The sequence below is a fragment of the Equus przewalskii genome, chromosome 26, assembly GCF_037783145.1.
Source record: "Equus przewalskii isolate Varuska chromosome 26, EquPr2, whole genome shotgun sequence".
NCBI lineage: Eukaryota > Metazoa > Chordata > Mammalia > Perissodactyla > Equidae > Equus > Equus przewalskii.
In genome coordinates this window covers 20677604-20689898 of record NC_091856.1, presented here as the reverse complement: position 1 = coordinate 20689898, position 12295 = coordinate 20677604, and the positions used below count along the sequence as shown (strand labels likewise).

General features: G+C 44.8%; 1 protein-coding gene and 1 long non-coding RNA gene across 2 annotated transcripts in view; one reads left to right on the top strand and one right to left on the bottom strand.

Annotated features, from left to right (window-relative positions):
• Positions 1–12295, bottom strand: part of PAPPA (pappalysin 1) — a 236698-nt gene that overhangs the window by 2937 nt on the left and 221466 nt on the right. The window contains exon 21 of the mRNA XM_070596239.1: positions 10096–10194. Coding sequence (XP_070452340.1) covers positions 10096–10194 — 99 coding nt within the window. The remainder of the gene's footprint in view (positions 1–10095; positions 10195–12295) is intronic.
• LOC139079699 (uncharacterized) overlaps positions 1–12295 on the top strand; it is a 71226-nt gene that overhangs the window by 33351 nt on the left and 25580 nt on the right. The gene's annotated exons all lie outside the window — the stretch shown is intronic.

The window sequence follows — 12295 nt, the reverse complement described above, 5'->3', positions numbered from 1 at the left end:
TTGCACCTCGCGCAGGCAAACATTCAATGGATTCTCTCTCTTAAAATATGACCCAAGTCCTTACCATGAGTTCAAGGCTTTGCATGATCTGATCTCCACAGACCTCTTGTATTTCACCTGGTTTCCTTCTTCCCCTCACTCTCTGTGGCTTATTTATGTATTTATTGGTTCCTCAGATACTCCAAGAGTTTTAAGTCTTTAGCCACTAATGTTCCTCTACCCTCCTGCTCTTTCCTAGCCAGCTCCTCTTCATTCTTCAGTTCTTATCTCCAGTACCCTCTCCTTACTCATTGGCCTGACCAAAGATGGCACTATCATCTTAATCCCATATCACAGCATCTATTTGTCCACCCTTGTTAGACTGAACACTTCTGCACTTGTATGTCAGCTCAGTCTGGGCTGGGACCATGTCTGTTGTTGACCTGAGTCTCTATATACCACATAGGCATTCAATGAATCCACGAATGGAGGGACAAATGAAGTCATGAATATACGTGCAGAACACAAGTCAGGGAGTCTCTGCTCTTGCACTTACTTGCTGAATGACTTTATATAAGTTACTTCGCTTCTCTGGGCTTCGGTTTCCCTCTCTGTACATTAAGATTCAATTTTAATGGTCTCTACCTTCCCATCTGTCTGAAAACCCTTCTCAGTCTGAGAAGGCAATGCCCTGGCCAGAAAGGACCTGGAAATGTAGACTTTCTCCACAAACCCTGTCTTACACGTTCCCTCTTCTGCCATCCCCAGTTCTATCAGCTTCTCCGTAATCATCAGCTGGCAGGACCCTGTCTCCAGCTAATGTTTCAGGCTAGTCTGGCCACTCTGACTATGTGGGCGTGGTGTGACCATTCTCTTTCCTCCCTGGGTCAGCCTGGGCATTTCAGCATGTTCCCACAGTGTGTCTGGAAACTAAGGGAAGGAACCCCAATTAGAATATGACAAAGTCCAGAAGGGTTGGTCTCAGTAGGCAGATCTGGAGTCTCCTTGTCTCCACCACATGCCTGTAAATGCAGCTGCATGTACTGATCCCTCGCTAGGAGTTTGAGGGGCAGACAAGCCTTGGTTTAGGCATGGGCTCCATATGGGCACTGCATGACTTTCAGCAAGTCCTTGGCACCCTGAGGACGTCATCTCCCTACCTGTAAGACGACAGCCTTCATAAAGCCCTCACAGGGTTCTGGTGAGAAGTCAATGAAATATGTTGTCTCTGAACCAGCTCGCAGAGAGCTCAGTGCAGAGGACATGCACAGTGTCTTGTTCCCTCCTCCTGCCCTTCCTCTCCTCTTTGTGAGCTGCCTCTTCACAACCTGCCTAGGGCTCTCCTCTCATCTCAAGCCTCCTCCCTGATCAAGGGCCTACAGCTGGGAAGAGAACGGTGGCGATTGCCAGCTCCATCCACTTTCCCAGGTGTTCCTAAGTCTGACCTGGAAGAGACAGGGGAGGCCTGTTCACACAGGTTCACAGCAGTGAACACCACTTTACACGCACACTCCAGCACGTCCCGAGGGCCTTCCATGTGCCAAATAATTTCTACATGCTAGCTTATTGACTCCACACAAGCTTGTGAGGCTATCCTTATTAGCTACCCATCTTGCAGATAAGAAAATAGAGGCTTCAGAATGCTGAAAACGACACAGACTTGCCCCAGGCCTCACTACCAGTCAATAAGCAGGATTTTAAATCCCCCTCCTAACACTGAAGCTTTTCAGCAAGTGAAAGAAAGGGGAAGGTACTTTCTTTACCACCTGGCCAGGCTGACTGCTGCTTTGTCATTTTAATAGCCAATAGCCTTTTATCCCTTATTATGTGCCCTGCAGTGAGTTAACTCAATGTACATTATCTCACTCACTCTTCCCAGCAACCCTAATAAGGCAGCTATTCTTATTATCCCTGTTTTACATCTTAGAGGAAACTAAGATGCAAAGAGGTGAGTCACTGGCTGGCAGGTGGCCTGGGATTTGCATCCCTGTTTGTAACCACTACCCAGTACCGTCCCCAAGAGGCAGGAGGAGCAGGATTCAGGGTCTCCTTTTCACAGAGGAATAAACTGAGGCATGGAGAGAAGAATCACATCCTGATATAGTGAGCTCTGAGATGGATGATTCCCAGATTTCCTGACTCCCCAAGCAGCTCCCACCTTCTCCCCCACACGGCCTCCCAAGCAAACCTACCACCCACAGCACGAACGCCGTGGTGGCCAGTTTACATTTGGGATTCCCAGCACCATGTGGCTAGGCTGTCCCATAAATGGCTTGGCCACCCACTCTGGGATTCTGTCAACAAGCCCAGGTCAATGACTAAAGGCAAGGATTCACTCCTTTTTTTTCTCTGGGCTGGAGATGGTGCTCAGGCACAGGAGTTTCTCCCTCTGGGTGAGCTGCCCAAGCTAACACCTCCATCCATGTGTGTGAGCGGCTCAGGAATGCAGCCCAGGCAAGTGCACCGCAAGGCCCTGGCTGCAGTCTTGTCTGAGGCTGGGAGACAGGCAGGGGCTGGATTCTGACTCAGACTCAACAGGGAGGTCACAAGCAGAGAGTGTGCAGTGGGGGAAGCAAGAGGCATCCTGTGCTGAAGGTCAGAAAGCTTTGACTGTCCACCTGCCCACTGTGGGACCCTGGGCAGGACACTTGACCACTCTGAGCCTCAGGGTCTTCAACGGGTTGAAGGAAAGATTGAGAACAAGTAGAGCAAGGCGTGACGTTAATTATGAGGACTCCCCTGTGAGCTCCTCCAGGGTACGGTAGATACCTGCTGGCTCAGGGCATGGAGTTGTCAGTGAATACGGAGGCTTGTCTAAATGTGGATAAGTGGAGGAGAAAATGGAGCAAAAATGTGGGTAAAGTGGAGAAAAGCATCAGCCTAGGCAAGAAGGAGACCTGGGTTTGACTCCTTGCTCTGTTAGTGACTTCGTGTATGCTATTAGGCAAGTTGCTTCCCTTTTTTGGGCTTTAGTTTCTCTATCTGTAAAATGCAGGAGATAACAGTCCTGCCACACTGAAGTATTTTGGATAAAGTATTAAATTCAAGTAAAGCACTTAGCACAGCACATGGCATATAATATGTGCTCAGTAAATGATGATGATGGTGATGGTGATATTGGTGAGGCTGGTGTTGATGCTGGTTGTGGTGTTGATGATGTGGTGATGATGTGGTGTTGATGGTGGTGATGATGATATTGACAATGATTGTGATGATGATAACTTTTGGGGACAGAAGGATCTGATTCCTTCATAGGAACAAACTAAAATGAGCGTCTAATTCATCCATGTGAAAAAATCAAAGCTATACCCCAAATGAGGAGATCATAACAGTCCAGAAGCCAGTGATTTTTTGGCAAGGAGGAATTAGTCCAGTCTGCTTAGCCATTTGCCTATTTCTTACTAATCTTCCAAGTTAAGCATATCTATCCCCTCTTCCAGGAAGTCTTCTAGGATCTTCTAGGCTGGTTCAGGGCTTAAAATCATTGAACACCCCATAGTTCTGTGGATAAAGGTCAAATTCCCTGGCTTGGCTTGTAAAAGCCTGTTCATCCATCTAGGCTCATCTCTTACCCCTTCTTCCTTTCTTACACTGTGCTCTAGCCACACTCAAGAATTATAATTTCCTTAATACTCTCCCTTGTATCTAAGTCTTTGCATAGACTGTGCCCTCTGCCAAAAACACACTTCTCTCTCTCATCCTTATCTCTGGTCCTCCTCCTACTCCTTTCATCTGGGTAAGACCTACTGCACCATTCATATCTTACCTTTCTAGAAGGTGTTGCCTTCTCTAGGAAGCTTCATTGGCTCGCCTCACTTGCTGTGTCTCCATTAGCACTTACTCCACTCTAAATGTCTGGTCACCAGTCCAGAAGACATGAACCCAGCATGGCTGGGACTAGGTCTGTCTTGCTTGCAGCCTAGCACAGTATGTATCACATAGCATCAGAACTTGGATACATCAGTGAACAAAATAGATGCATGTTCTTGCCCTCATGAAATATTCATTCTAGCAGCAAGAAGGGTAGGGATTGCAAGATAATAAGTAATAAATACATTTTATAGTATGTGCCAAAGTGATAAATGTTGTGGAAGGAAGAAAAGTGGAAGCCAAGGCAAATGGGTGTGGGACTGCCAGGGGTGGGGTAAGGTGGGTAGTCAGGGTGGGGTTCATTGAGAACTTACATGACAATTGGGCAAAGACTTGGAGGAGGTGAGGGGATGAGTCATGAGGATGAATGGAGAAGAATGTTCTCAGCCAAAGGAACAGCCAGTGTTGAAGGCTGTAAGGTAGGGGGATGCCTGGCCTACAAAAGGGATGGCAAGGAGTCCAGAGGGGTGGAGTTATGTGAGGGGGACCACTAAGAGTCAGGGATGAGGTCAGAGAGGGAATGTGGCTGGGCAGAGCACTCAGGGCCTTGCAGACCATTGGGAAGACTGGTTTTACTCTGAGTAAAATGGGGGAGACACTGCAACATTTTGCATAGAGGTGTGATCCCATCTGACTTGTTTGAAAAGGACCTTTCTGGTTGCTGAGTCAAGATGTAAGAGCCATTGATGTACATCCCTAACTCTGAAACCCAACATCCAAGCCTTTCTCATGGCCCACTCTGCTAAGAAGGCTGCTTTCCATCCAATGGTTTTGATTATCTTCCCACGTCTTTAGAATCACCAGCCTCCTTAGACCCAATGGGCCACATTTGGGGATAACGGCCTTTCCTAAGAAACCATGTTTTCACTTAGATTTAGCAAATAAATATGGCAACCCTAAACTTAATGCCATCAATTGGGTGTACCGTCCTGTGCTGAGACATGCTCCTGGGATTAACTTCTTCTTACTCTTTCCTGGTCCCAGCCCTGACTAGCCTTAAAGTTCTCGCTCAATGACCATCTTGCTCAGGAAGCCATATGGAAGGTCCTGAGACATGAATCTAATACAAATATCACAAGATAAAAATGGAAAGTGAACCTGGCCTGCCCAAGGCCACAGAGCTAAGACACAGAGCTGGGACTACACGCCGACTCCCCAGACATCTTCCAGAATCAGTCTCTTAGCAGCTGCTTGAAACACGACCATAACTAGAGTTCCAGGCCACCACTCCTAAGAAAGCCTTGGTATGTTGAATATGTTCAGGTGGTTTCCCCTCCCTCCCTCACATCCCCAACACATACTTACTTAGAATGATTCCAATTATAAATGAATATTTTTTGTTGTTGTTATGAGGGGAAACTGTTGCAGCAATTGTTCTGGGAATCTGCTTCATATTTGAGACTCCTCAAGGCTTCAACAGGAAAATAATAACCTGACATGCTGAGAAGCCGAGTCCTGCCCCTTCCTGTCTGCTGCACACTGCAGACAGGTGTCTGGGTAGGAGGCTGGTCACCCCTGTCAGACGGAGTTTCCTGCACTGTCTTGTTCTTGTCTGCCAGCCGGGCCCAGGTCACCCCACAAGGCAGATGTGGGAACAGCTGGTGTCTGCACAGACAGACAAGGGGAGGAAGGATGGAGGGAGCAGACAGACATTATTCTGCGCCAAGTGACAGGGAGGCCCAAGCTCTGGGGACGGAGAAGAGGTTGAGGTGGAGAGTTGGCAAGAAGGAAGTCTGGGAGAAGGTGTTGAGTGCTTAACTCTGGGCCCAGAGCTCATACCCAGGACTCCGGTCCAGGAGGACTGTGAAACAAGAAGCTCACCCTCCAGGGGAAGGGCAAGACGCAAGCTCATTGCAACAGGATGTTCAGAACAGGGGTTAGAGGCAGGTACCATGTGGCTTAGACTCATGAGGTTTGCATCTCAGCCCTACCACTTACTGCACATATGGCCTTAACCCTTCTCAGCCTCAGCTGCATCATCTATAAAATGAGGATAAAAAGACAAAACGTAAAACAGGACTACTGTGCTGATGAGATGAAATTACACGTATAAAAGCAGTTAACACTATGCTTGGCAAATAGCAAGCTCTCAATAAATAGGAGCTACTAGTATTTATTTGGAGTCAGGAAATCCTAAATCCTACACACAGCTCTGTCACCTTGGACAAATTGATTCCACCTCTCTGAGCCTTAATTATCCACTTTGTTGGGTGGTTCTGGAGTCTTAAGTGAGACAGTCTGCACAGAGATTCAGACCTATGGCCAAGCACATAGTAAGTGCTCAATTAATAAAATTATTGTAATTTAGGAAGGTACATGAAGCAAATCTGCCCTATTGATGAGTTTCCAAGTGCCAGGCTGGGTGCTTATGGGCAGGGAACTACCCACGATATGGAACTGTGGCCAAGAGTACAGGTGGGAACTAAACAGGACCAGCAAGTAAGGGCAGGGGGATGAGAGAAAGGCAGCCAGCCACTGGCCCCTCTCCTGCTCTGAGAGGCTTCCTGCTGTGGAAGCTGGAGACAGAAGCCAGAACTTTTTTCCATTCAGGGGAAACTCCTGTCTGGGATGATTGGCAAGGCTGGGAGCTTAGACTCCTCCTTACCCTGTCTTTGCTGCTGGGAAAAGCTGTTTTCACCTTTGCCAAGGAGAGGGGTCCCACACCCAAGGTTCCCTGGCAGTCTGGGCTCACAGTGAAATTTCTCCAACTGCAACAGGAGGGTCCTGCCCAAGTGCGCTGAGGACAAGGTCCTAGCCCCACCTACATTCCTTTTCTGAGACTCAGCCCTGAGCAGCAAAAAGAGCTGGCTTGTGAGGCAGACAGAATTGGGTTCGAATTTGGGCCTTGGCCCTTGCAGCCAACTGAACTCAAGCAAGTCCCATAAGTACTCTAAGCCCGAATTGGTTCTTCTATACAATGGGGATAAGAACCACCTGTCGGGGTTGACATGAAGATTAAAGAAGATAATGGAGGACAAGTGTCTGGGAGGGTCTGGCATATGCGGCAGTCCACTTAGGGGTATCTTGTATTATTATCTATTTTCTCTGCCTATTATCTCTCTAAACCAGTCTACTGCAGGGACTAGTTGGGTGGGTACAAGAGAAGACAAAGGTTTCAAAAAGTTGAAGTTTATGGAGAAGTTAGACTGGGAAATTTAAATTGTAGAAATACGACTTCAATTTGAGACACCTTTTCTAGAAGTCAGACTTCCAGGAATCTTGAACCTAAAGAAAGCCCCAAACACTTCTGAACAACTAAAACCTATGGCAAAGCCATATGCACATAAGAGAAGCCTGTAGGTCTCCAATCCATATGTCACACAGAGTTCTAATAGCTCTCTCCATTCTGCCCCGCAACCACTATTCACCTTCACCACGAAAGCTCCTACTAGTTCTTCAGGTCTCAACATAAACATCACTTCCTCGGGGAAGCTTTCTCTGACCTTCACACTGCTCTCTGTAAGATCCTGTGCCTTTCCTTCATTGCTCCTTCCACAAAGGTAATTCAATGCCTAGTTTGTACTTCACTGCCTAATGTCTGGCTCCCCTAATAAACTACAAGCTTCATGAGGGCAAGCACCGTGTCTGTCTGGATGCTGCCATGTGCACCCAGCCTGGTCCAGTGTTCAGCCCACAGAGATGCTCAGTGAACATGCATCTTATTGTATGAAGGAAGCTTGGCCAATTGCTCCTTATTCTGCAGCCTCGACTGACAGGAAGGAACAACAGTTTAAAGTAAAAGTAGGGGATCTTTTAACACAGAAGGACAAAATTACATTTATAATGTGAGTGAAAGAAAAGAAAAAAGAAAAGACCCTAGGAAGTATATTCAGAACTAGCAAAGAAACGACTCTGGGTCCCTTAGTAAAGAGGCAGTGCTCATCTGGAGTCTGAAACGGCTGCAGCTGAACCCAGTATAGGAACAGAGAGTCCAAGTGGCCATTTGATGTATATATGTATTTGTGTGTGTATATATATATATAAATTTAGAATCTGCTTGTGAACCTCAATCTTATCACTTCACATCCCACCATACACTCTGTAGAAATAGCAATCCATTTAAGGAAGTTTCCCAATAAAAATAAATTAGTTTCATTTTTTTATGTTTTAGTACATAAGTTATAGTTGGTAGGAAAATTCTTTTAATCAGAGCTGCTCTTTCTGCAACTGATGGTGTCAGATGAATAATGTGTCATAATTCTACGCAAACTTCTATTTAAAATACAAACCACTGTCCATTTACTTTCAAAAATGGCTGATTCCAATGGAGTGAAATAGACACTATTGTATACTGCGTTCATTTGGCAACAGTTATCAAGGGCCTTAAAAGTGCTTACACCTATTTCCCTAGTCATTTCAACTCTAAGAATCAATTATAAAGGAAGAATTAGAGCTATACAAATATTTATGTGTACAGATGTTCATTAGCATCATTATTAATCACTGTGAGAAACTGAAATAATTCAAAAGTTAAAAATAAAAGTTGGAGGTAAATGGCTACATAAATTATCATATATCAAAACCATAAAATAAATTGTAATATAGAAAAAAATACACCTGAGAAGTTTATACTAATGTCAGATCATTCTTATGTGTAAGATTTCCTGCACTAACAAAACAAAACAAAACAAGATCCTAACTAGAAATGCAGTAATGTATACATAGACCCAAATACCCACATACTTACGTACACAGTAAAATACACCAAAAGAAAAGCAGTGATTATCTTTGGGTTGTAAGATAACCAGTGAATTCTTTTGTTCTCTTCTATTTCTGGATTTTCCAAAAATTAGAATATATCTTGTTTCATAATTGGGAAAAATAACGAAATTCATTAACAGAAAATGAATTGTATTCTCCTGAACTTGAGCAGAAAGTGTATACCTTCAGTGTTTTATTTAAAAAAAAACAAAACAGGAGGGTAGCCATGCTGAAAAGTGTTGCCCATACAGGATTAAATGATCCCAGAGAACCCCAGAATCCTATTCACCAACCAGAAGATGCGGTAACAGTCCTGCGAGTTGAGTGTGTCCCTTGGGTCTTACCCTGTTCATCCCCTGCATTTTAAGTCAGGGCATCTTTCTTGAAGGAACTAATTATCTTAAGGATGTTGCAATATAAAGGGCCTTGGATAGGAAGCCAGGAACGCTGCTCTGTTTCTATCACTTACTCTGCCATCATAGAGAAATCATTCCTCCTTTATGGGCCTCAGGGCCCCCATTAATGAAATGAAAAGTTTGGACCGGATAATCACAGAGGACTCTTCAGCCAAACTGATTATGATTCTTTTCCCTTCCTGTCTCAAGAACATAGTTCCCTTCTTTAAAATGAGAGATTAGGTCAAATGATCTTTGAGATCAAACGATCTTTCAACTCAGATTATAGATGAATATAAAATTAGAAATAGTTTCCCATCAACTCATTCATCCCAAGGGCACTTCTCAACATGGGTTGCCCACATTGACCACCTCTCCCCCAGCTCTCAGATAGGGCCCCAAACTCTGGCCCTGGCTCTCATCAAAAGGAAAATGGAGATGGCCACTCTTCTGTGAGTGGCTGAAATGCATCTCAGTTGAATGTTCCAGTTTTATTATAAACACTTGAATCCTAACACACAAAGGAAGAAAATCACAATGAAGACCACACCTCCTAATTCTACAGATATGAAGAACAAAGGAAATTATAAATGTTTAAAGGCCATGACTGACCTTGTTGGGAATGTCCCATCTTCTCTCCTCCCCTACACCTTAGCCATACCTCCTAAAAATGCATGTTCTTTCTAGGACTTTACATGTCAGTCTCCTGCCCCAGACATTCTTTTCCTGGTCACCCCTCTACCCCTCAGGTTTCAGCATCGATGCCAATCCTTCTGCAGAGTGTTCTCCACCCCTTACCTGGGCCCTCATAGCACTCTGTCCTTCCCTTCTAAAAGTATTTATTACATTTTTATTTGTCTGCTTCCATACCTGACTCTAAGCTTTGAGGGTGAGAGACCACATTTACAATCCATTTGGATCATCCATGAGCCTCCACACCTAGCTCAGGGCTCAGCACATGATATTTGTTCAACTACTAACTAAAAGAATAAAAAATACACTACACTACCCTACACTACAATACAATAAAGCTTGTAGGCAAGTGCTGACACAACCAGGACAATGGGTTGTCCAGCACATAGGGGTGATCCTGTCCAGTAAGCTGGGAGGCCTGCTGGAGGCGGCTGTCAAGGGGGACACACTGGCCTACCTTTTTGGTCTTCACTGTAGAAGCACAGCAATCCCCGCCATCATAGTTGCAGAAGGCTCTGTTGTTGATGGCATCACAGTAATTGTCTCCCATGAAGGGCTATAAAGGGGGAGAGAGGCAGGAAGGAAAGGAGGCATTGTTAACATCTTGGAATGAGTGGAGGATGGACTCTGTAGTCATTTAGCTGTCTCTCATCTTCCCACAAACCTCTACAGTCAGCCCACCTGGCTTTAAATCCCAACAGCCCTTGGACAAGTTATCACTTCTACCATTTATAAAGACTGTCGTCTAGCCAAGTTTTTCCCAACTAAAGTATGGTTATGCTGGGAGACACACTCTTGTATGCTGGGGTACACAAAGTCACAGGATAGACCACTTGTCTTCCTGAAGTAGGGGGCTCATTTTACTTGAATAAATGATAAGAAGATTTGAGCCCCCTTCCCCCACTTTTCCTGGTGGTAGGTAATTAAAGGAATAGCTGGTAAAGGAATAGCTGAGGAAGAAAAGAAAAAAATAAATGAAAATGGTTCTTTTTTTATTTGGCCCTAGAAAAAAATCTCTAGTTTCATCACTAGCTACTCTTCTCTATGTGTCCTTTCCTACAGCCACATTCATGCGCCCATCCATCTATCTGTTTATCTATCCATCTATTCATCCATCCATCCATTTATCCATACATCTTCTATTCAACCCTATTTATTGAATGCCTACTATGTGTTACACATTGTGCTAAAGAAAAGGATATAATAGTAAGTCAGTATAGGTATAGCTCTCACTCCTCTAGACCTTACACTTTAGTGAGGACGAAGACTTTAATCAAATAAGCACACATCTAATTGGCCAATTTTAACTCTGATAAGAGCTGTAGAGGAAAGGTCCACGGTGCTGTGAAAGAGTAGGAGGACTTGACCTAATCAGGGAGCTCTGTGAAGGCGTCTCTGAGGAAATGATGTTTCAGCTGAGGTCATAAGATGAGTAGGACTTAGACGGGGATGGAGAAGGGAGAATTTCTAGAGAGAGGGAATAGCATGTGAAAAGCTCAGCTACTTAGAGATTTCTCCTGTCGCTGGTATTTCTCATGCTGCTACTTCTACTAATATTGTGTGCAGGCAAGCAATTCATCCTTTAAGATCTAGTTCAAACATCACCCTTCCAAAATGACTTCCCTAATACCTCCAGGATGTTCTGTGCTTCTACAGCTTCTTGAATTTTATAACTTTGGTTATAGCTCTTGGTACGTATTTTAGAATTCTCTCTTATGTTGTCTATCTCCTTTACTATTCTGTGAGTTCCTTATGGACAGGAATGTGTGTCATCTATTTTTGAATCCTAGATTTCCAAGCAAAATGCCTGGCAATTTGAGCAAAACTTTATCAAATATATGTTCCATAAATGTTTATTTAGTAAGATGATGGATAGATGGATACATGGATGCATGGAGAGATGAGGGGCAAGAAGATACCGCAGATGACTCAGAGAGAGCACAGTTACTGTTTGCACTTCACTAAGACCATTGTATTCCCAGAACCTAGAGTAATTCTGGACACATAATAGGCACCCAGTGAAGCTTTGATGAGCGAGTGAGTGACTGACCACTTTGGACACAGCTTGGGGCAGGAGGCAGGAGTCTCAGGTGTCCCAAAACCCTTTCTCGATCTTGGCTACCTCCAGACACTCCAGGTTGATGGCTCCTCCCTGGACCCAGCATTTGTATCTCTTGTAGGCATACTTTTCAGCTCCAGACAAGAGACAAACTATTAGCTCTAAGCTAAGGAGGAAAGGAGACAAGGGGGCACCTGCAAGGGCAAAGGCGATAAGCATCACTGGCAAGGCTCAGAGCCTGACAGGTGAGGGTCTCTTAGGCCCCAGTGCTGAGTCAAAGGAGGGATCGAATTCTGCTGTCACACTGGTTGCCTAGACCGCCGACTCAGCAGAATGAGTGCCCAGGTAACCCAAGCTTCCTTTTCCCGAAAGGCTGGACTGATCCAGAGAGATGGAAGGAAGCAACAGCCACAGGGCCTTGGCTTTTGTTCTGTCATTCTTGGCTGAATCTTTGGAGAATGGAGGTTCTTAAAGACTACAATGTCTAGTGTCATGAGAAGATGCCACAGGGCATCCAATATACAGAAAGAAACCAATATACAGAAAGAAATGTGTGACCTGGAGACTATCTTATGACACCTACAGGTCAGGGGATGGC